Source organism: Ursus arctos, unplaced genomic scaffold, assembly GCF_023065955.2.
Source record: "Ursus arctos isolate Adak ecotype North America unplaced genomic scaffold, UrsArc2.0 scaffold_19, whole genome shotgun sequence".
Taxonomy (NCBI): domain Eukaryota; kingdom Metazoa; phylum Chordata; class Mammalia; order Carnivora; family Ursidae; genus Ursus; species Ursus arctos.
In genome coordinates, this window is record NW_026622863.1 from 4,421,323 (window position 1) to 4,443,855 (window position 22,533).

Genomic DNA, 22,533 nt, shown 5'->3' on the forward strand with positions numbered 1-22,533 from the left:
CAGATAGCTGCCCGTCAGCGGCGTCGCCTGGCAACTGGGGCGGGCTGTTCCAAGAGAAAATCCATGCGGGGGATCCGACTGGCAGGTTCCGGTGGGTGCTGGGTCAGTGGGCTGCGGTGAGCTGAGCGGGGACGCTGGCCCGGTGGCCGGGAGGGAGCGCCTATCCCGGGGAGGGGTTGAGGGTGATGGCGCCGGACCCGGGAGAGAACGGTGCCTGGAGTGGGGCTGGGCTTTGCCCCTCTCTGGCCACCCGCTCCGCTGGGCTCCAGGGTGGAAGAGGTGGAGGGCCCTCGGGGGACAGCTGCGAGGGAGGGAGGGTCTCCCCACGTGGTCAGTCGGAGCACAAAATCACCCCAAATTTTCTTTTCTTGTCAAGATCAAAGGGTCCCCAGGGTTGCGGCCCGCTTGTGGGAGGGGCGGTGAGAGAGGCGGCATAGACGCGGGAAGAACTGGGGAGCATGTGTGGGAGGAGGCGTCGGGGGGCTTATACTGGACTGTGGGTGGGGTTGGGGGTGTTGTATTGACCACACTTTACTAGCTTTGTCCCAGGAGAGTAGAGCTGGTGGCTAAACCTAGCACAGAGGGGAGAAAAACAAAAACCATTCCCAGCAGATGAGTCATCGGGGCTCCCTGGAGGAAGGGAAGCCAGCCTGGGGCAGGAGCAGGACAGGTCCGGTGCCTTTGGCCAGCAGGGACTCTGCACAGCCTGAAGGCTGGCGCAGGCCCGAGCTGACCCTTTGCAGAAGGGCTGCTGGTGCTGGGGTGTAGACAGGGCTTGAAGTCCGGATGTCCAGATGAGGAGGTTGGACTCGGAGCAGAAGAGCGGCACTGAGGGCCAGGCGACTGCTGTCAGGACAGTGGCCCCTGGGAGGTCACAGTTGGATGTCAGCAGGCTAGAGGGGAGAGCACCCCGAGGACAGGAGCCAGATGGGGAGGCTCTGAGGACGACGGGGCTATCCTAGGACGCCAGCCGGGATTGCAGCTCCATTCTGCAGGGAAGCTGCTGGCTCTCCCCCAGCACTGAGGGGGTTCCTTGCTCCCAAGCTGGGCTGCTTCCCTTGTTCCTGGGCAGGGATTCAAACTTGCCTTGCTTGAGCCCATCTGTCTCTGTTTCTGGACCCCAGAAAGCAGAATTAAATCCCCTGCGTTAACCTGATTTAATTTTTTCTACCTCATTATGGGGCTGGTGGTACTTCCGTCATGGTACTCAAGTTGGAAAAGGCTTCGTAACTTGCCCGTAGTCCTCAAACCAACCAGTGTCAGAACTTGACCTCAGGTCTGCCCATCTTTGCTTCCATGGTAACAGCAGAGCCCAGGGCCCAGGCAAGCCCTGAGGATCATCTGTGTACTTCAGCGCCCGCCCTTGAGCTCAGCCCCACTGCCCTGCATCCTGGAAAACCAGTTTGTCACCTTCAGCCCTACTAACATCTGGGGCCAGGTCATTTGTTGGGGGGGGGGCTGTCCTGTGCAGTGTAGGAGACTTAGCACCCCACTTTCAACCCGCTAGACGCCAGCATCACAACCAAGCCTCATTGCCACATGTTGAACGACTCGCAGTTGAGAACCACTGATGTAAGGAGGCTTAAAGTAACATCGAGGTACTTCCTCTTGAAAGAGAACTTGGTACACGTAACCCTACAGAAAGCTCAGGCCTGCGCGGGGTCGTTTGCGCACCACTTGCCAGGAAAACCGGCTGTCCTACGTAGGGAGGCACACCTGGAATGGTGCCAGGAGAAAACCATTGCCAGGGACAGAAAGAAAGTTCAGGAAGTTGTATTTGGGGAAACACAGGTGTGCATTGAAGGCCTTCATTTCTTCCCCAGAGTTGACTGGAGAGACTTTGGGCAGGATCAGTGACCGAGGCGGTGATGGCGCGGCGCGGGGTGGGGGGGTGCGGGGGAAGGGGGCATGACACCTGCTGCCCTTGCTGTTTCTTTATCCTGCTCCGAGGGGGTTCTTTCAGAGGAGGTGGGGCTGTGCTGGGAACTGTTGGCAGTTGTGGCCCCTCACCAGTACTCTGGGGACTCCAAGAACAGTGGTACAGGGGGCAGGGCCCCATTCTCAGAGGCTGCCATCCTCCCTGACCTTCTGACTCCAGGTCTGTAGCTCACCCTTCCCCCTCCTGGGTTGCCAGTGTGCCCCATTGCCCGGGCCTTTCCCGGTGTCTTCTCCAGGTGCTGCCCTGTTACCTCCCGCTGATGGTCCGCATCTCCCCTGTCCTCCGTGTGGGCGGGCCCTATTCCCCCCTTATGGTGATTGGCCCCCAGGAGGGCTGGCCGGGCTGCTCCATATTGCTCTGTTGTCAGACAACACAGGAGGAACCTGTTCTAGCGGGTCACGTGAGGGGAGCTCTCTCTGTAGTGCCTCTGGTTCCCCTCCCCACCCCAGACCTCCCCTCAGTGATTGTGGTGTGCACCCCGGCCCCTTCGTGCACACTGTCCCCACTGCGCAGGTGAGCTACCTGTGAGCGCCTGAAGACCGGGCCGGAATGTGCCCTTCGGGACATTTGCAACTCTTGACTCCTGTGTTCTCACTTCAATCCCCACTGATCCTGGCTGCGCTTGTCTGTCTCTCCCCGTTGAATGGAACATTCCTGCAGGCTGGCGCCTGCCTGAGGCTCCTCTGTGTCTGCCTGCTCTCTGGGACGGGGCCTGGCTCTGGGGACACTGAGTCACTGATTGAAAGAATAGATGCAGAAGGGCCCACATGCTGGAGGAGGCACGACCTGTGGCCCGTTAGTGTCCCAGCCCCATGTGCACTGTTCCCTCCTCTGGGACATGGAAACTTCTGAGGAGTGGCATTTAAACGTTGGTGGCCGTTTAGCTCCATGTGTCCCCCTTAAAGAGGCCGGCCTCCCCCTGGTGGAGTGATTCGTTGGTTTTGAGCAGGGAGGAAGCTATCTTGGGATTTGGGGATTGGGAGGCAAGGCAGTCAGATGGCACCAGGAAAAGAGAGGCCAGAGGCAGCATCGACTGGACCTCCCATCCATGCTGCTGGCTCTCCCTGGTGTCTTCCGGGCCTGTTTTCTTCTCATGGGGGGATGGTTTGGTGAATGGAAGAGCACAGGTGGAGTGCCTGCTGTGGCTCGGGCCTGGTGGGGCTGTGGGATGCAGACCTGAGGGCATCCTGGAGCCCGTCCCCGGGTAGGGGACAGGTCGTGGTGGCTGAGCGAGTGGTACCAATTCTGGGGCCCCTGAGTGCAGTAGGGGTTGGGATTGAGTCTCTGGGGCAGTGCTTGGGCTCTCTTAGGACTCGGGCGAGGCTGGCCTCTTGGAATTTGCACACGGGAGCCCAGCAGGCCGCGGGAGAGTGGGCCGGTGCGCCTGACAGGCCGGCCCGGGACGCCACGGCGCTGTGCCTGCGTGCACCAGGTGGCTAAGGTGCCAGGCAGGTGGCCGTAGGACAGAGTCTCTTGGGACTTTCAGATTTGAGCCGGCAAGTCAGGCATGAACCTGGGGGGGTGGTGAGTGGGGAGAGCGAGCAGAGTCGGGGAGGAGGGGTCTGTGCTCCATTTCAGTTAAGGCGACTATCAGTTCTAGGAAAGTTAGGAATGCTGAGTAGTCTTGGAACCCAAAGGCTGAGTGGGGTGGTGGTGTGTGGGGGACAGTGAGGGCCCTCTGAGCCACATAGGGCACTAGAGTCTGATGCCCCGAGTGGACCACATACCTCTGTTAGAGTCCAGCTCTGACGTGACACTGTGCTGACGTCGCCAATCCTTCCCCTCCCAGGTGCTGGCAAGACCTTTATTCCTTCCAGCCATTTAGGTAAGTCATGGGCCCTTTTGAGTCACAAACCTTAAGGTTTTCTAGAAGTGAAAAAGTTAATGATCTTTGTCAGGAACCCCCATCTGGGAATGAAATAGAACCACTAGGGTGTATTTTTAAACATTTACCATTTTCAGGACTTTGGCAGAATAACAAGATTAGAGACCCAGGGAGAGTTGTGTGACAAGGTTTTTGGTGACTCGATAAGTTAACCCAGATTTTGAGAGAGTCTTGAATTTCCCTGGCGGTGGTGGGGGAATATCAGTCTAACTACTTCTGACTGAAGCTGTCGTGATTTACCAGCGACACACACAAAGCTGTGACAGAACAAGGCCAAAGCCAGACCACGCTGTACAGAGCCCCTCTCCTGGGGGGCGCGGGTTGATCCCCGACCCCCGTCCTGGTAAACACGAACACGTGGGTCTCTTCCCAGTGATGACTTAGCTGTTCCTCCCGCGTCTACAGGGAAGTGATGAACAGACCCAGTCCAGACTGCGCTCCCCTCGTGCGCCCCAGCCCCACGCCCAGCCTCCCGTGCTCTTGCCCGGTGCCCGTGCTTCCTTGCACAGCAGCCTGGAAGGCAGCCTTGAGCTCCCGTGTGCCCCTGCTGGCCTTCAGCTGGCAGCATCGACATCTTCTTCCGACTCCTCTGGGGCATGGCCTCAGGACCCTCAGTGCTGACAGCACGGGCTCGCGGCTGGTGGAACGTATCCTGGTCACGGCCGTGTCTCCCTTTGCTCGGCGCTCTCTGCTACTGTCCTCCGGAATCAGTGGGTATTTACAAATCAGGCGATGGTGGCTCATCTCCTGTTGGAGTCCTACACGATCAGGTGTTTTCTGGGCCGTTGGTTGGGCCGTGCCCCTGGTGGGGACCAGGCACCAGCCGGCATGGTCCCCTCTGTCTTAGCGATGAGGAGAGCCTCACGCAGGCTGGCCCTTGAGCCCAGGGCTGGAGGTTTTCCTTCTTGGCTCTCATGCTGCTGAGAAGCTTGAGGAGTGGAAGCATTTAGATCAGGTGGCCCGTGAGTGACAGCCCCAAGCTGGGCTCTGCGAGCCCTCCTCTCCATTGCCTCGGCAAGTGCGCTGCAGTCCCTGTCCGAGTCCCTGCCGGCGTCCTCCTCCGCAGGGCAGATGGGTCCCCTGCCAGGATGGCTGGAGTAACAAAGATAGAAAATAGCATCAGGGAGGCTGTGGAGAAATTGGAACCTGCGTGCTTTGCTGCTGGGAATGGAAAACAGAACGCTGATCGGTGGTTTCTCCCGAATTAAACACTGGATCACCACACGACCCAGTGACTCGGTTCCTAGTTAGGTACCCCACAGTCTGAAAGCAGAGCCTGGAACGAGTCTGTGTTCGTAGCAGCGCTGTTCACAATACCCAGCAGGTAGAGACAGCCCACCTGTCCGACAGCAGATGTACGGGTAAACCCGGCCTGGTCTGCCGCGTACCAGAGTAGCGTTCGACCCTACGCGACGGAGTGCGGACACTCGCCATGGCTCGGGTGAGCCTCGAAAACCGTCTGCCACCAGAGAGAGACCAGACCCACAAGACCACAGAGGGTGTGGTTCCGTGTACGTGGAATGTCTGGAACAGGGTCACCCACAGACGCTGCACTTCGGTGGCCCCAGAGGGGGTGGGGAGTATCTGCTAATGGGCACGAGGTTCCCTTTGGGGGCGACGAAAATATTTTGGAATCGGCAGAGGTGGCGGTTGCCCCACACTGAATGCGCTAAGTCCTGCTGGATTGTTCATTCCAAAGTGGTTAGTTTCACGTTAGGTAACTCTCTCCTCAAGAAGGAAGAAAAATCTGGGGAAGAAAAATTTTCCCTTGGGGTATTGGTCAGCCAGATCTTGGGGGGCCTGGGCTGGCCTGCCCTCCCCTTCCCAGCTCCCTGCCTTGACCTCGTGGGAGACGGTTCACTCCTGGGCTGGGGGAGAAGGTGCGTTTCTCTCCAGCAATTTCACCGACACGGCTTCCAGGTGGAGTCTAAGGACGGAAGGAACAAGCCACAGCACTTGGCTCTTGAGAGATCCCCCCCCCCCCCGACTGTGCGCTCTGTTTGACTCCCAGATCTGATGGCCCTCGACCCCTGTCAGGAATGGGGTCTGTGACAATGAACAATGCCCTGGGCCTGTGGGTGCCCGTCTCTGTGACTGTCCCTTGCAGGTCACGGGCACCTTCTCAGCCCTTTGCTTGGGCTAACTCGCCCAGTGGTCACCAGGACCTATGTTGGAGGGCGTGCTGATCCCCGTTTCACACAAGAGGATGTGGGGGCACGGAAGCTTCTGGAGCCCACCCCAGCCTGCGCAGCTGCTGCGGGGCGGAGCCAGGATCACAGGGAAGAGCTTGTCCGGTCCCACGCTTGCTTCATAGGTGCTATTTTCAAGGTGTCGATTTTATTCAAATACATGGGATCAGCCAGCCTTAGACTTCTTTCAAGTTAAGTTTTGGAAATCAGAGTATTTAGATGAACATACTGATTTTTCTACCTTTTAGGTACATTAGTGTAGAACTGTGTTTTTGAATAAGGAAGCGCAGGCTGCTTGGCGGGCACGCGTGTGCTCGGGGAGACCACGGGGTCGGGGGCCGGTGTTCCCGCCTGATCTGTGTCGACTCCAGGCCGTAGCTCTGACGGGTTTTAGCCTGTCTTTGCCGCTGAATCGGTATTGATGAATTGCCCGTGCGCACTTACCGACATGTGCTCTCTGTGGCCTCTCTCTCCTGATCCCCGACCTGCTGTCTTCTGCAGAGAGTTGTGCCGGTACGAGGAGGGATGGGGAGCAGCGGAAGCCGGTCGGCGCAGAAGTTTTGCTCACGGTTCCTTCCCGAGGAGCAGGAGGAGATCGATAGACTGTTCGATGCTCTGTCCTCGGAGGCACCCAGCTCCGACGCCTCGGCCCGATGCTTCTCTCTGAAGGCGCTGAAGGCAAGAGCCGCAGGGGGGCGGTGAGTGCGTGGTCTGAGCAGGTGCGCGCGCTGTGGCCCTTGGGCCCGAAGTGGCCCTCTGTTGTAGTCCGACGCGGGTTCGGCCACAAGGCCAAGTGCGTTCTCTGCAAAAGGCAGACGGTCTGCACTTTCCGTGTGGCGGGCTGCGGGGTCTGCTGCGGCTGCTCTGCCTCTGTGTACGGTGTTTTGGGGGGATACTTCTTTTTTTAAGACTTTATTTATTAGAGAGCATGGTGGGGGGAGGAGCAGAGGGAGGGCGAGAAGCAGACTCTCCACTGAGCAGGGAGCAGGCTTTACCCCAGGACCCCGAGATCATAACCAGAAGCAGATGCTTACCCGACTGAGCACCCGGGTGTCCCTCCACGGGGCTTTTTTAACAGCATGTTTGAGTGCCCGGACTGAGCAAGGCAGTGGCACAGAGACCCCGCCGGCCCATCTTGCTGGGTGGTGGGGCAGGGGCTGCATCAGGGGAAGGCAATCTAGGGGCCTCCTCTAGAATGTGCGGAGTGGGAGCTGGTGGGGGCCTTGGGATCCCCCAACATGCTCACCTCACAGACGAGGAAACTGGCCAGGGGGCTCATCCAGGTCACAGCTGTGTGCGCGCGCGTGTGTGCGCGTGTGTGTGTGTGCGTGCGTGTGTATGTGTGTGTGTGTGTGTACGCGTGCGTGTGTACGTGGGTGTGTGTGGATCTGCACTGGACCCAAGCACCCCAGTCTGCTGGGTCACCCACGAAGCTGAAGCAGGCAGAACCGGCCAGGCCAGTTGAAGGCGTGAGTGCAGGGTGGGTAACTGTTCACGTGTGTGTATTATGGTCTGGAGGGTGAACAGTTGATGAGAAAACCCTGGTGACTGAAGACAGTTTCTTCTGGGGAAGAAGTGAAGGTCGCTTTTTCAGGAGAACCTGGAGAAAACAGACGGAAATAGGAGTACTCTTGAGCGGGGAGCTCGGGAACCTGCTTTATGAGAGCCTCGGAATACCCGTGTGGTCCCAGACTGCACACACAGGGTGCCGTTAGAGAGAACCCGGTTTTCAGACCCTGCTCGAAGGAAGCTCGTGATGCAGTTTGTGATTTGCGCTCTCTCTCCATCTTTTTGTCATCCCTGGAGCAAATCACATTGCATGTTGTAGTGAAAAAGGAAAACAGTATTTACAGAATGTTATTGGCAAGACGGTAATTAGGAATAAGATTTAAAATCAGGGCGCCTGGGTGGCTCAGTGGGTTGAGCATCTGACTCTTGATTTTGGCTCAGGTCATGATCTCGGGGTTATGGAATCGAGTCCCGCGTCAGGCTCCATGATCAGCATGGAGTTTGCTTGAGATTCTCTCTCCCCCTCTGTGTCTTCCCCCATGCTCGCTTGCGCGCTCTCTCTCTCTCAAATCAATAAATAAATCTTAAAAAAATAGATTGAAAATTTAAACCTTAAGTAAAAATACATATTAAACACAAAGATTTTGGATAAGAAGAGCTGACTCCTCTCATACAGAGAACAGATCAGCTATGCACACATGTATGTTCCACGGGTTAATAAATTCCGATGTGCGTGTGGCAGCTGTTGGTCTAGAATGAAGAAGGTGTAAGCAGAATAAAGAGCAGGCAGTGGCCAGAGCAGGAATGATGTGGCCAATCTGGGGGGGGCCAGGGACTGAAAAGTTTGGAGGGCAGGATGGGAACAGACTGTGGAAGAGTCCGATGGCCAAGACGAGCCACAAGCCAGGACACATCAGGCATGTGCATTTTGGGGTGATGTGATCCCGTTGGGTGGGGGAGAGGGGAGATGCGTGGGGTTTAGGAAGGTGAGTGCTGGTGGAAGCATCCGGGAATGGCAGAGGTTGGTCTTGGTCCCTGGTCCTTTTCCTGCGATCCTACTATGCATAGCTCGACCCTGTCCAGCCTTTTCTCCCACTTGTTCCCAACAGAGCCACGTTGGGGAAGCTCTTCCCCTGGCGATGGTCACCAGACTATATGACGGCATGCGGGGCGTTGACCTGACGGGAAAGGCCAAGGGGCCCAGCGACAGTGTCTCCCAGGAGCAGTTCACGGTGTCCATGTCCCACTTGTTGAAGGGAAACTCTGAGGAGAAGAGTCTTGTGATCCTGAAAATGATTTCTCCCACCGAAGGTCCCGTGAAAGCAAGAGAAGTCCAGAAGGTAGAGAGGCCACAAGGCTGTTTGTAGCCATGCCAAGAAGCCTCGGGTGTCCTCGGGGGACTTAGGATGGTTGTATAGCTGGTGGAGGCACATGGAGATGTCCCCCTTGGGGACCCTAGACCACATCACCGGTGAGGTCAGGACTCCTGGACGGAGGCTTTGGCAAAATAGAGCTTGAACACTTACTTAAGTAATGTAATCTTTTCCCACGTTGTGGCCTATTGTAGTTGGCATTGAAAAGATAAAGCGCCCTTCCCTGTGTTGATATGATGTAGGTCGTGGGTCATGGTGGAAATGTGATGAACGGTAACACTGTGGTCTTACAGTTTACAGAGGATCTGGTTGGCTCTGTGGTGCATGTGCTCAACTACAGACAGGAGCTGAGAGGCTGGACCCAGAAGAGAGGCTCAGGCCCCCCTGCCAGGGTGCAGGTGCTGGCTGCCCAGCTCTTCTCTGAGATGGACCTTCAAGGCAAGTGCCCTGTGTGCTCACCCACTGAGACCTCGATGTGTAGACTGGTACCATGCAGTCTTGGTCACTGTAGCCTTGTAGTGAAGTTTTGAAATCCATAAACGTGAGTCCTCCAAGTTTGTTGTGGACTATCTTATTGGTTGGCCATGCAATATGCCTCATGATAAATTTAAAGGACTGAAATCATACAACGTACGATTCTTCAGCCACAGTGGAAAGAAATTACAAGTTAGTAACAAGAGGCATTTGGGAAATTCACAAACATGAAGAAATTAATGTAATCGTTCCTAGTATTCTTTGTAATCCTTATTCTGTAGGATCAGTAGTGATGTCCCCACTTTCATTTCTGGTATTAGTCAGAAGGCTTAGGCTTAGGCTTTTTATATTCTTGATCCATCTAGCGGAGGGTCTATCAGGTTTTGGTGGATGTTTTCAGAAAGCCGACTTTTGATATAGTTGGTTTTCTTGGTCTCTTACTTCATTCCTCTCTACCCTAGTCTTGTCTTGTCTTTCTGGTTGCTTCACATTTAGTCTGGTCTACTTTCTCTAGTTTTCTAAGGTTGAAGGTTAGGTTATTGATTTGAGATCTCTCTTCTTTTTCAATATAGGCATTTACGACTATACATTTCCCTCTAAGTACTGCTTTAGCTGCATCCCATGAGTTTTGGTACGTTGTGTGTGTGTTCAACCCTCTCAGTATCTTCTAACTTGTGGTTCCTCCTTTGGTCTGTTGGTTACGTAGATGTGTGTTAATTGACTTCTACATGTTTTGAATTTCCCAAATCGCCTCCTGTTGTTGATTTATGATTTCTTTCCATTGTGGTTGAAGAACCTACTTCGTATGACTTCAGTCCTTTTCCATTTACGGAGGCTTGCTTCCTGCACTGATGTACGGTCTGTTCCAGAGAAGGTTGCATGTGCCCTTGAAACTACTGTGTATTCTACTATCGTTAGATGAGAAACCATACACATTTGAGTTTATTTGGGATTTAAAAATACCTGTGGTGAATCTCTTTGCAAAGTAGATTTGTTTTTATAAAAGCATTATTTTATTATAAAGCTGGATTTTAAAATGCAGTTTGAAATAGGTCCTATGTCAAAAATCAAGTGGTGAATTTGGAACTTGGACAGGAGAGTAACATAATATATGTAAAGTATCAGTAGTTGGCCTTCTGGTGTCCCCACCATATCCCCTTCATTCTCGGTGGGTAAGAGAGAGAGAACAAGACTTTGGTGTCGAGCATAATTCCTAGTTAATGATACCCGTTCCTCCCAGATAACTGGTGGTGGGGGTGTCTCATAAGTTACCAGCCTCCACCCCGACTTGCCTGGAGAGTGTCAACTTCTAAGGGCCTCTCGAAATGGGTCTGTTGGGTGGAAACCCCTAGAAGAGTGGTTTTTGGTGTGGCTCTCTTGGAAATACCTGCTGAGGGCTTCAGGGCTGGGCGCAGGGGTGAGGCCTGGCTCTCTCCTGGGTCTCTCCCATGCAGCTTGCAGAGGAGAGAAAAGAAGGGTCTGGACGTCAAATTGTTGAGATCAGTGCAGGCACCAATGCAAGCCACGTGTGAAATGTTAAATATTCCAGTAGCCACATGAAAAGAGTAAAGAGAAACACAGGGAATTACTTCTAATATGTCCAAAGGATAACATCCATAATCAATATAAAAAATGATTGCGATGTTACACTTCTTTTTTCACACTGGCTCTTTGCATTCGGGTGTGCGTTTTATACTTAGTGCACAGCTCCGTTCAGACCAGCCACATGTCAGGCACTCAGGAGCCACGTGTGGCTCCCACGATGGGCTGCACAGGTGCGGGGAGTGGATGTCAGGTGATGTGGTGGCCACACGGCTTGGGCCGTCCCTCCCCTAGGTGGCGAGAAGCTTCCAGGGCCTCAGCAGCTGGACTGTGAGTGTGACCGAGCCACGATCGAGGCCTGGGTGTTCAGGGCCCCCCACGTGGCCACGTTCCTGAGTGTGGTCATCCACAGAGGCTTCCTCCTCCTGCGCTTCTCCCTCGATCTGGCCACCCTGGTCCCCGAGCGTCACGTTGAGCAGGAGAGGGAGTTTGAGAGCATCCTGGATGTCCTGTCGGTTATCTTCGTCAACTCCCACCTGCGCCAGGAGCAGCGGGGCCGCTGGCGCCTGCTCTTCTCGTCCGAGCTCCACGGGCACAGCTTTGCCCAGCTCTGCGGCCGCATCACCCACCGGGGCCCCTGCGTGCTGCTGCTGGAGGACCACGACGGCCAGGTGTTCGGCGGGTTTGCCTCCTGCTCCTGGGAGGTCAAGCCTCAGTTTCAAGGTGAGACCGGGTCCCCACATGGCACGCCATAGCATGGTACTCCTGGAGGGTTGGGTCTCGTGGCTGCTGCCTGGGGACCTCTGAGCCAACCGGGGGCGTCGGTGTGCGGAGGCTTTGTTCCGTCTCCTCCGGGTGCTTCTCGGGACACGGTCAGGAGGACAGTAGGAGGAGATGCAGCTTTACGTGGTCCAGTGATTCTGGCAACAGAGGAAGGGACACAGGACAGGTATCCCGACCGTGGCTCTCAGAGGAGGAGACCATGGCTCGGCATTATTAAACCACGCGGGGTCCAGGCCATGGAGGAGGCTGGGCTGTGGGGGCTTCCGCTGGTCCTGTCTGATGGATGGCTCTTGTCACCGGCCGTCCCCGTCCCTGGACAGCCCGATCCCCGCTGGTGCATCTGCTCTGCGGGGTCTGCCTTTTCCGTCTGCCCTGGTTTCCCAGTCCTGTGATTTGTCGTAATCCGAGCACTCCTTGCGTGACATTCAGCATGCTGGATGAAAGTCCTGAAGTAAATGCTTCCCCTCCTTAAAGAAACGTGCTCTGATCAACATTTTTCAAGGATCGTTTATCTCCTGGGTAGCGGGATGTTCTCGGGCTCGAGGTGCTCATGCCTTCCCAGGGTCTGACGTCCCTGCATGTGCCTCGGCGTGTGGCCCCGAGCCTGTGTCCTTGGTGCGTCTCCCCAGCGGTGAAGTGGGGGCCTTTCCCACAGGCTCTGGAAATGTGATGCAGCAGGAGCCAGGACGGTTGATACCCTTCCTGTCCGGGTCCCTAAATGCGACACCGATGCCACGTGCTCCTCGGGGACAGGGACCGCGAGTGTGAACGGGAGGGTCCTCTGTTCTATCCCCTCAACTTCTCTCATGCCGCTCCCTCCATGTTGCTGTGGGGCCGCCTGATCAGCCCCCTGGTTTCCATCTTGCCCTCCAATCCATTTGCCACATCCCAGCATGTCTGACATGGTGTCTTCTCTTGAGACGCTTGAATGCTGCCTGCAGGACGTACGTCTCCTGTCTCCAGCCTTGTGGCCTGCTCCGTCTCCCCAGACTCCCTCTTATCCTTGGACTTGGCGCATGCTGCTCTTTCTCTCCCCCTACCCTGTTTGCATGACCAGCTCCTTGTTGGGACTCAGCCTGAGGTCACCTCCTGCAGGAAGCCTTCCCAGACATGGGAGGACCCACAGGGTGCACATGGTGCCCTGTGGGTCCTCTGTCACACTGCACACCTTCCCTCTGGAGGCAAGCTTCTGCAAGCCGGGAGGCCGTGTCCAGGTGCAGAGTTGACATTACAAGGGAGATCGTGGTAGCTGCGGGGTGGGTGGCGGGAATCATGAGCAGAATCCCTGAGATCCTGTCGTTTCTAGGATTTAGTTTTCTCTAAGGTTTCAGAATACTCCAGATCTTTAATCCAGTTGCTGCTACTAGCTCTTCCCCACTGTGTCAGGGATCCCCAAGGCCACCCCCATGTTGGGGACTCCCCGGGAGTACCTGCAGGACTCGGTACGGTCACCCCAGTGGCCATGATTAATGACAGTGAGAGGACGTGGAGCAAGGTCAGCAGAGAGACAGGCGCCAGCTTCCAGAGCCCTCGCCCGGGGGACACACAGGACCCACTCGATTCCCCAGCAGGGCTGTCTACCAGCGATGCCTGTTAGGGGCTCAGCACTCAGGGTTTTCCTGGGGGCTGGTCATGTGATCACCCAAATCCCAGAGTCCCGGGAGGAAAGCAGATGTTCTGGATCAACCACACTGCACAGGGAGCCCCTCTTACCATTTCTGGGAGTGGGGGGGACCCTCCCCAAATCCACGCTCCCAGACATCAGCCCAGGGACCTTTCTGGGGCCCACAGTCTCAGCCCTGCTGCGTTCACTCACTTCTGCACCCCCACCTTCCTTGTCATAGTGTCCGGGGGGACGAATGGGGCACCTTCCCCCCAACTCCGTTCAAGGCTTTGGGGGAATGATGAGCTGCTGTCTGCACGGTTGGAGGCTCGGCTTTAGGGTACAGGGAATCGTCATAACAGCTGACCTTCCGCTTCTCCCGGCTCCCACATTGGTCTGACTGGTCTCTGCTGCTCTTAGTGTTTTATTAAGAAGCAGGATTAGGCCCCCGAAGAACGTGGAAAAACACAGTTGACAGATTTTCAAACTTCTCTGTGCTGTCCTGAGACATGAGAATTCGATGGAATTCCAGCAGAGGGCAGCCTCGCATCACAGATGTGGTCCCCTTCCCTGCGGTCCTGTCCCTCGGTTTTGGAAGCTGTCCTCACCTTGCAGACCCGGGGAGTCCCTTCCTGGCGGCTTACCGTTTCTGCTGTGCGGCGCAGAGACCTGCGGCCGTGGGCTGAGCAGCACGGGGCTTGCTTTCTCCGGCCCCAGTTCCCCAGAGTGTAAGAAATGGTGCTGTGTGGGATCGTTGATGTGAGCTTGTCCACACTCTGGTCACTTTCAGGGGATGACACGTGCTTCCTGTTCTCCATCTCCCCTCGCATGGCCGTGTACACGTCCACGGGTTACAACGACCACTACATGTACCTGAATCACGGGCAGCAGACCATCCCAAACGGACTGGTAAGGACTTAGGGAGGGCAGGGGCTGCCCCACCTTCGTGATGTCCTTCCTGCCACGGGGTCAGTCCCGACATGCCCAGGCTGACACTTGCCCCGCGAGCCAGGGGAGCCGTATGCATTTGGTTACGGGCGTGGGCTGTGTTCATTCTGCCTGGGGCTTGGTGCGGTGGCGAGTGACAGCTAGGACAGAGTTCTCTCCTGCAAGGTTGGGCTCTGCTGAGGCCTGTCTGTGGTTTGTGTGCAAATGGTGGGTTCGGCCAGTTTTCCTGGGGTCAGCTGGTTGGGCTTGGCCTTTGTGGCTGGAGATGAGCTGGGCGAGGGGCACGCCCAGATGTGGGCTCCCCGGGCCCATCAGGAGTTGTCCCTGGGTAAGTCATACAACTGGGGCTCCTGTCAGGGTGAGCGCACCTCCCCTCTGCTCTGTCTGCAGCCCGGAGACGCAGCCATGGGAGGAAGAGGACAAGGGTGCGGGCCAGGGGTGGGGGCTGGGGGCCAGGGCCAAGGGGAGGAGCTGGATGGGTGCCCCTGCATGTGCACCCCCGCCCTGCACCTGTGAGCTGCTTACTTTGGGTGAGAAATGGGTCTCCTGCCAGCACCCCAGCGATTCCTTTTCTCTGAGGCTTAACACAAAGCAGCTTTTGGGGGATCCCAGCTCTGTGCTTGCAGCTTGTCAGGATGGAGAGGGCCCCAGTGCTCCTTCCCAGGCTCACCCGAAAGCTCCCGTGGGGCCCCCTGAGGACCCCAGACACCTCCCAGAAAAGAGAGGTGGGTGGCCTCAGGAGCAGCACCCAGTATGTCCTCAGGAATCAGCCCAAGAGAGAAGCAGCCCTGAGAGTTGGCATTTTCTGCTCTGGTCTATTGCTCGACCTCAGTCCTCGGCCCGCGAGGGGCCCAAGAAGGCGGCGGTAGAGGGGGCATCCGGGACGGTCATCCGGAGGCTGAACGGTTTTGTCTTGCCGGCCACAGCTTAGCGTGACGGCGGAGTGGCGGATGGTGGCAAGACTGGGCGTGAGTCGCCCCCAGGTCTGCTTCCTCTTCGTTGCCCTGCAGTTGGCCCCATGGAGCATGCGACTCCCAGGCTCCCGGCCCAGGGTCCTGGTCTGAGTGAGACACACACCCTGTCTGGTTTTCCAGCATCAGGGTCGGTGCTGCTCTCTCCGCTCTTAGTTTAATGCCTTGGGTCTCTGGGCCCTGGTCTGAATCCTTTGTTTTGTCCTCTGCTGTCGCTTGTGCTCCCAGCCAGTGCAGCCCCAGGAGAAGGAGCGGCGGGAGGGGCGCCCACACGCCTCGATGATTGTTTTAGTAGCTTGGGATGGGATGTTTAAATCGCAGCACTCAGTATGTTTCCGGTTTATAAACGGGGCAGAGAATTGCGTCCAGCTCTTCCTGGCCCTCCTGTCAGCCTGGTTCTTGAGCAGAGGCGGGCTCGGGGGGTCTGGCGGCTCCGACTGAGGAGTCCCTGCTCTTCCCCTGCAGGGCATGGGAGGACAGCACAATTACTTCGGGCTGTGGGTCGATGTGGATTTCGGGAAAGGACACAGCAAGGCCAAGCCCAAGTGCACCACGTACAACAGCCCTCAGCTGTCGGCCCAGGAGGACTTCGGCTTTGAGAAGATGGAGGTGTGGGCAGTGGGGGACGCCTCGGGGTCGCAGCAGGTGAGCTGGGGGCGCTGCCCCTTTTCCTGCTCCGTCTGGAGGTCGTTCATCTTAAACTTGGTCCCAGAGCTGCTGCCGGACAGAGATGCTGGGGGGTGCACAGCAGGGCTGGGAGTCCTGTTGGGGTCTGTGGCGTTTTGTGAAGTGAACCTGCCGGGAAACAGGGCCTGTCTGGGGTGGGAAGCGTGGCCCACCTACGATGAGGAAGGTCGGCTTCCTTCTCGTCCCCTGGTTCTGCAGTGAGCTGTTCTTGGGCCCTCTGCACCCCATGACCTCCCAACGATGGCATCCTGGGGTCGGGAGCACGTCTGCGAGAGCGCCAGAGCCCCCATGGTGTTTTCCTTGTGGCAGCAGCAGGGGTCTGACTGTCATGAGCTCGAAACCAGCAGGACCCCCCTGCTCGTTCTTGGCCGTCAGGGAGACGCTCACGTCCCTTCCCTTCTTCCCAAGGCCAAGAGCGGCAAGAGCATCCTGGACGTGGACCCCGAGGCCCAGGCCCTGCTGGAAATCAGCGGGCGGAGTCGCCACAGCGAAGGGCTCCGGGACATCCCGGAGGATCAGTGAGGAGGTGCCCCCGAGCTCGGGCCTCCCTAGAGCTGGATCCTGGCCCCCATCACATGGTTCAACACAGGGCCGCACTGGGCATGTCCACGTGGTCGGGGACGTGCTGAATCGGAACACGGTAAAATTCCTTTGATGCTACGTATGGATCGGCGGGCACGTCTCCCAGGAATCCTGAGTGTCTGTTAGCAACTTAATCCTTATCTTCTGTTCCTTTCTCGCCAATGAAATCTGAAGACATGGACGCTGGAGACCTCTGCCTGAGTTAGTGTCGGAAGGGCACGGGCACCCCTGCCGTGCAGGGCGGGGCTCCGCCTACTGGGGTCACCTGGCCCCCGCTCAAGCCGCTGCAGTTAAAAACGTGCCTCATGTTCCATTCTCACTGGCAAAGGGCAGAGGCACGTCCCAGCGTGAGTCTCAGTGCCTTCTGGGAGCAGCTTCCTATGACCTGAAATTTCTATTTACAAAAAAGCCTAAACAGTGAGAGAGCAGGTGTCCCTGTCGGTGGGGGGGGGGGGGTTTGGGGGGGTCCTCCATAGATGTTTGTGATAAGGTTCCTCCCCCCCCTTCTCAGCTGCTTTTAAATGAGTCTGTGCCACGGTCTACAGAGGTTCCAGGTGGTTCTGTTATTGATTTAAACATGGGGAAGTCGGAAGCTCTGAGACGCCCCGTGGCATGAATTAGTGGTGAGTAACCTGACCTCCTGGCCTGGGTTCCCAGCCCTGGTACCACCTCTTCAGTGTCACCCTCCGGCGCTGTGGCCCCCAAAGGGCTGACGGGTCATTTGACAGCAGGGACTCCCACGGACTCGAGTGATCCCGGCGTGCTGACCCATGACCTGGGTGGGTCTGACCCGCCGTGAGAAGTCCGTCCTTCACGGGCAGAGCTGTGGGCTCGGCTCGGAGACCTACACCACCTTCTTGGGTCTTTCGTTGTATACCTGGACCTTCTGCAGATGTGGTGAAAATGGGACCTGTACTGCAGAACTTGCCTGCTTCTAAGCCCTAGGAAGCCAAGCTGTGTGCACTTTGCAGGTGCTGTATTTTCTCCCAGGAGGCTCCCCAAATTGTGCACTTAGCTGTGCCCCTGACGGAGCAGAAAGCCTTGCAAATGAGCTTCCCAAAGAAAAGTGCGCGCCCAGACAGGACGCAGAGAGGCAGCGGCCTGACATGACAGGCGTAGTCGTGATTGATTTTCCTCATGAAAAGCTGCTCGGGGACGCTGTGCGTCTCCCCACTCGATGGGCTAGCAGACAGGGGAGGTGAGGCTCCTCAGATCCTTACCGTAAATCCAAAGAACCGGGTCGGTCCTGCACCTTCCGTCTGTTCTGGATTTCTTTTTATAAAAAAGCAACTCAGTACCTCACTAGTAACAGGCCCGCTGGGATTCGTAGCTTAAGTGCCGTTGCCACTGCCTCTGCCCGTGGCTGAGAGAGGGGCTTGGGTTTTGTTGGTGGGCGCACGCTCTGCCTCGAGCTCTTTGTCATCAGAGGGCAGGTGACAAGCAGGGACCCGTTTCCTAGGACGGCTTGCTCACACAGGGAAAGGGGGGTGCCCAGTCCAGGCGCGTGGTCCCCAGGGGGGTGCAGCCCGCAGGTGGGCTTCTCTGGCTGTGAGGTTCTCCGCCCACCCACCTGTGGAGGGTGACGCCGCGGCCAGGGTCACCGGACCTGGCCCCTCCCTCCACCCAGGCCTGGGAGACACTCGGTGCTGGTTTAACAGTGAACAGGCGGTTCTTTCAGCAACAGAAGAATTGAGGGCCCGTGGTTTCCCTGTAAGTGAAGGCCAGTGAGTGCCCCCAGAAGGTGCCAGAAGGAAGAGGTGAAAGAATGGGGTTCGTGGTGCAGACGTGGCTGTCATTACTCCCCACCCCCTGCCATGTTTTATTAAAACAATGACCACAGGTGGACAAGGTAAAAAAGGTTGAACTATGAAGGATGTAACTTGAGAGAGAAATCTTCCTCCCCAAAAGGCTGTTTTCCTTCCCAAAAGGCAAAGCCACTCACAGGAAACTGCTTAGGTCTCGGCCGGAGGGGACCCCTCGCACGCCCAGCAGAGTTGTGTCTGCTGCACCGTGTGCGTCCCGCTCGTTCTTGGTGGACGTGGCTGCCAGGCACCCTTCTACTCCCGGTTTATGGCACGGACCGTGCCACGTCCCTGGTGCGGACGCCCCGTCGTTGCGGGTGCGCAGCCTCGGCGGCTGCGGACCATGTGTCTGCAGCTGGGCGTTGCTGGGTGTGTGCCTCGGTGTGATTTTTGTCGGGACGAGTAAACTCTGAGAAGTTGAATTGTTGGATCAGAAGATGCTTCCTAATTCAGATGCTGACAAACGAGCAAAGCTCTTTGGAGTTCAGTGTATACACTCCTGACGTCCCTCCGTGCCTGCTGGCCGTGCATATACGGACACGGTGTTAAAACTGAGTTTTGTGGACCTGATGTTTGCTCCGAGTGACTGTGAACTGTTTGATGTTTCCATCGCCGTCTGTGTCCTACCCTCCACCTGGTTTTCTGGGATGTGGGTTTTCTTCCTGCCGATTTGCCTGAGTGCTTTTTGGAATGAAGCGTTTGTTTGCTAAGTATTTCTTCCAGTTTGTTGGGCTTTATTTTTCCATACACAGATTTTGCATTTTGTCCTATTTACCAGTGTTTCCTCTTAAGGCTTCTGAGATTTGTAGTTTGCTTATTAGAACGTTTTTTTCCCCACTCTGTAATTAAAAAAAAAAAATCATGTTTTCTTCTGTTCTTCTGCTTTCATTTTTCCTTCTAAATTTTTGATTCATTCAAAATGTATTTTAAAATGTACTTCTGTCTTGCCCCCAAATAAATTTCAGTATCCTTTATATTTAATGGTATGTTTCTTTCCCACTGACTTAAAGTACTATTTTGTCAGGGCGCTACTGGGTGGCTCCATCGGTTAAGCCTCTGAGCCTTGACTTTGGCCCAGGTCATGATCTCAGGGTCGTGAGATCGAGCCCCGAGTTGGTTCCTTCACTGGGCATGGACCCTGCTTGAGATTCTTTCCCTCCCCCTCTGCCCCTCCCCCACCTAAAGGGAGGGGAGGGAGGGGAGGACCACTTTCTCATCCCCTGCATTTCTATATGAACTTCAGTCTCTGCCTCATGGTTTAAGTACTGGAGTTTGATGATAAAAAGAAGTAAGAGCTATTCCCCGATGACTTCTGTGTTTTGGAAGTTTCCTTCCTATGCCTGCCTATTTGTTTTCTCTGACCTTGGGTAACCCTTCTAAAAAGTTTGATGGTTGTATTTTGGAGATAGCATGACATGTAGATCAGTGCGGGCAGAGCTGACACCCGGCCGAGGTGGCTACCCCCGCCCCCAAGGACAGGAACATCGAAGTTTGCCACGTGGATTTTGTCGTTATTGCTGGTACTGTACGTGGACTTGTTTCCCTGGTGATTGTTTGAACATAGGAAGGTTTTTTATTTTTCTGCCTAGTTCTGTACCCAGCTACCTTGCTGACTTCTTTGGTCTGGGGGTTTTCAACCTTGGGTCTGTGTGAGAATCCTCTAGAAGGCGTGCTGAAGGGCAGGTGGTAGGGCTGCACCCCCAGTTTCTGACTCGGTGGGGCTGGGGAGGAGCTGAGCGTGGACACTGCTAATGAATCCCCAGGCTCAGTGCAGCTGTGTTTTTGGCTCCGTGATTTCTTTTTTTTCCCTCCAGCCTAACCGGGCTATAACCGACACCTACAATGTGTTCAGTGCACGTACTGTGATTGCGTACCCGGAAGTGAGGACGGTTTCCCTACTCTTGCAATTTCTAGACTTTTTTTTTACTTTCTCTTGATTAATTGTATCAGCAAATACTTCCAGAATTTCTGTAGCAGTGATACCCCCTTCCCACTCCTGACTGTAATGGAAATGTGTGGTCTTTCATCCTGAAGCAGGTTGCTGGCTTTGCGGACAGATTTTTCACGTGAAGGGAGTATTCATTTATTTGTACTTAGGTTAAGAGTTTCTGTCCAGATGGTGAATTTTACAAAAAGTTTTTTTTTTTTTTAGCACCCGTGACTGTCTGATTTAGTTTTTATATGAGGAATACCAAACCAGTGGGGCTGCGAACACTGAGCCGCGTCTGTATGCTGCCTGCCGCGCTTCGAATGTGTGAATTCAGACTGTGTTCTGTACTTTCGTAGCCGTGCGTCCAAAGGAGTTGGTCGGTAGTTCTGTTTGGGTCCGATTTTACGTAAGTCATGCTTTACAGTTAGGCTGCCCTTACAAAAATAATTTAAAACTTTCCTTTTCTTCAGGTTCTAGAAAAAAAAGCAAGTGGAAGTCCCTTAAGTTTTGGGTAACATTCTTCGGGAACCTTTTGGTTTGGTGGGCAAGGAGGGGTGGGCTCTTGACAACCCCATCCATGTCTCTTAGGATCTCGATGGTTTTAAATCTCTGCTGGGTTGATACTGATGACTTTTAACATTTTTTTTTAAAAGATTTATTTAGTAGAGAGAATGCAGGAGTTGGGGGGAGGGGGAGAGGCAGAGGGAGAAGCAGGCTCCCCGCCAAGCAGGAAGTCCAACTTGGGGCTCGATCCCAGGAGACCGCCGTTCGGTCCCAGAGTTCCACAGGGGGCGTGATGTAAAGCAACACGTCAGATGCGCCGAGCCCCTGCCCTCGGGAAATTCTGTCTACAGGGCCCCCACCAGGTTCAGCCTCGGGCCGCTTCCCTTCGGGCCTGGCTGTGCCGCAGGGCTCGGGCCTTCACCAGGAGCCTCCTATGCCGACACGTGGGTTTTATTATTACATAAGCCAGGGATTCATCACAGAACATTCAGCAGACACAGAAAAGGATGAAAAAGAAGTAAAAAGCTCACAATGGCACCAGTCAGGGCAGCCTGGGTGGATCCTGCCAGGGTTTCCTCTCACGGAGCAGAACACGCCCGTCGTCACCTAGAAACATACAGCCCTCCGTTCCCGGCCTTCTTTGCTCAATACGGTGTGTTTCTTCCCGGATGATGAACTGTTCTTAACTCTGGTGTTAACAGGCTGGGGGGGGGGGGTCTAGAACCAGAACCGACCCGGCTATCTGTTCGCTGACAGGTGGGCACTCAGGTGTTCCCAGTGCTTGGGGTCAGAACAGTCGCCTCCACAGCAAACAGCTCACAGGTCAACGGTTCCCTTGGCCTTGAATTTCTTGGCGGATCGCTCACTTGACCGAAGCTGGAATTTGCTTCCATAAATGTAGGAAATGAAGCCATCGATTTCCACTGTGAACACACAGTTTAGCTTGGGGATAACTGAAAAAAACAAACAAAAAACCCAGGAGAAAAAGGACGAGGAAAAAATCCTTAAGTTCACACTGATGCATAATACTATTGATAAGCTAGTAAGAAACAGGGATCCACAAAGCTTAGCAGCACCGGGATTATAGGGTGTTATTCGGCCATATGACCGATTTATTCAGATTTTAAATATAACTCAACACCTAATTTTCAGGGTCAAAGGCTCTAAGCCAAACTCCCAGAAGAAGTGCTAGAAACAGGTCTCCCCATATAATTTTCAGACAGACTTGTGGCTTTACGCTCCGCGAGGACACCTAGACACCTCTTTCTGAGGTTTAAAACGAGACAAGAATATACAAGGAAACGGAAGGAAGCAGCAAGAAAAACCAAGCTCCAAAACTGAAGGAACAAAAACCTCCCACCGTGGTTTTGCCATCTCGGATTTGCGGGCAAGGGGTGTGGAAATCTCGACAGCCCGGCTGCGGACGCTCGTCTCTGCTAGAACAATGAGCTCTGGCCCACCCAGCGGGTGAGCCTGCACTTGCTTTCCTGAGACCCCAAGGGTCAGCAGAAAGGGCAAGATCCTGGAACTCCAGGGACAGGCACTACCCTAGCTCCCTTGTCTGTCCTGTCCACTCCTCTGGGGGCAGCAGCTTTGGGGCAGGGGAGGGCCTCAGGCACGGAAACAGACCCAAGTATCTGCAAGCGTAGCCACGCAGCCCTTCCTCCTGTCGTATCTGGCTGTGGCTGCTGGCTGGGCTCCGAGCTGCCTTTGGGAGAGCGGTGGGGGCAGGGGGTGTCCCCAGCAGGTGTGGGACGTACGGTCAGCAGGCATCTGCAATCTGTGCTGATGTGAGAGACCAAACTGAGCTGC

General features: G+C 55.4%; 2 protein-coding genes across 13 annotated transcripts in view; one reads left to right on the plus strand and one right to left on the minus strand.

The window, feature by feature from the left end:
• Positions 1 to 19,261, plus strand: MEAK7 (MTOR associated protein, eak-7 homolog). Of its 9 annotated transcripts, none has more exons than XM_026494676.4 (8): positions 1 to 116; positions 6,515 to 6,691; positions 8,632 to 8,862; positions 9,189 to 9,333; positions 11,206 to 11,634; positions 14,088 to 14,206; positions 15,682 to 15,861; positions 16,312 to 19,261. In XM_026494676.4, the coding sequence occupies exons 2-8, from the start codon at positions 6,539 to 6,541 to the stop codon at positions 16,423 to 16,425; spliced, it is 1,371 nt and encodes a 456-aa protein (XP_026350461.2). In that variant the 5' UTR covers positions 1 to 116; positions 6,515 to 6,538; the 3' UTR covers positions 16,426 to 19,261. The 9 variants fall into 9 exon arrangements, with proteins under 9 accessions (XP_026350461.2, XP_026350462.2, XP_057170096.1 ...); XM_026494677.4 differs by having other exon boundaries at positions 26 to 91; XM_057314113.1 differs by adding an exon at positions 3,729 to 3,764 and having other exon boundaries at positions 35 to 91; positions 15,682 to 16,631.
• Positions 18,274 to 22,533, minus strand: part of LOC113252195 (ribonuclease P protein subunit p29) — an 11,265-nt gene continuing 7,005 nt past the window's right edge. For all 4 annotated transcript variants that reach the window (XM_057314119.1, XM_026494678.4, XM_057314118.1 and 1 more), the window contains one exon: positions 18,274 to 21,674. In XM_057314119.1, the coding sequence (XP_057170102.1) occupies positions 21,584 to 21,674 (91 nt within the window). In that variant the 3' untranslated portion in view covers positions 18,274 to 21,583. The remainder of the gene's footprint in view (positions 21,675 to 22,533) is intronic.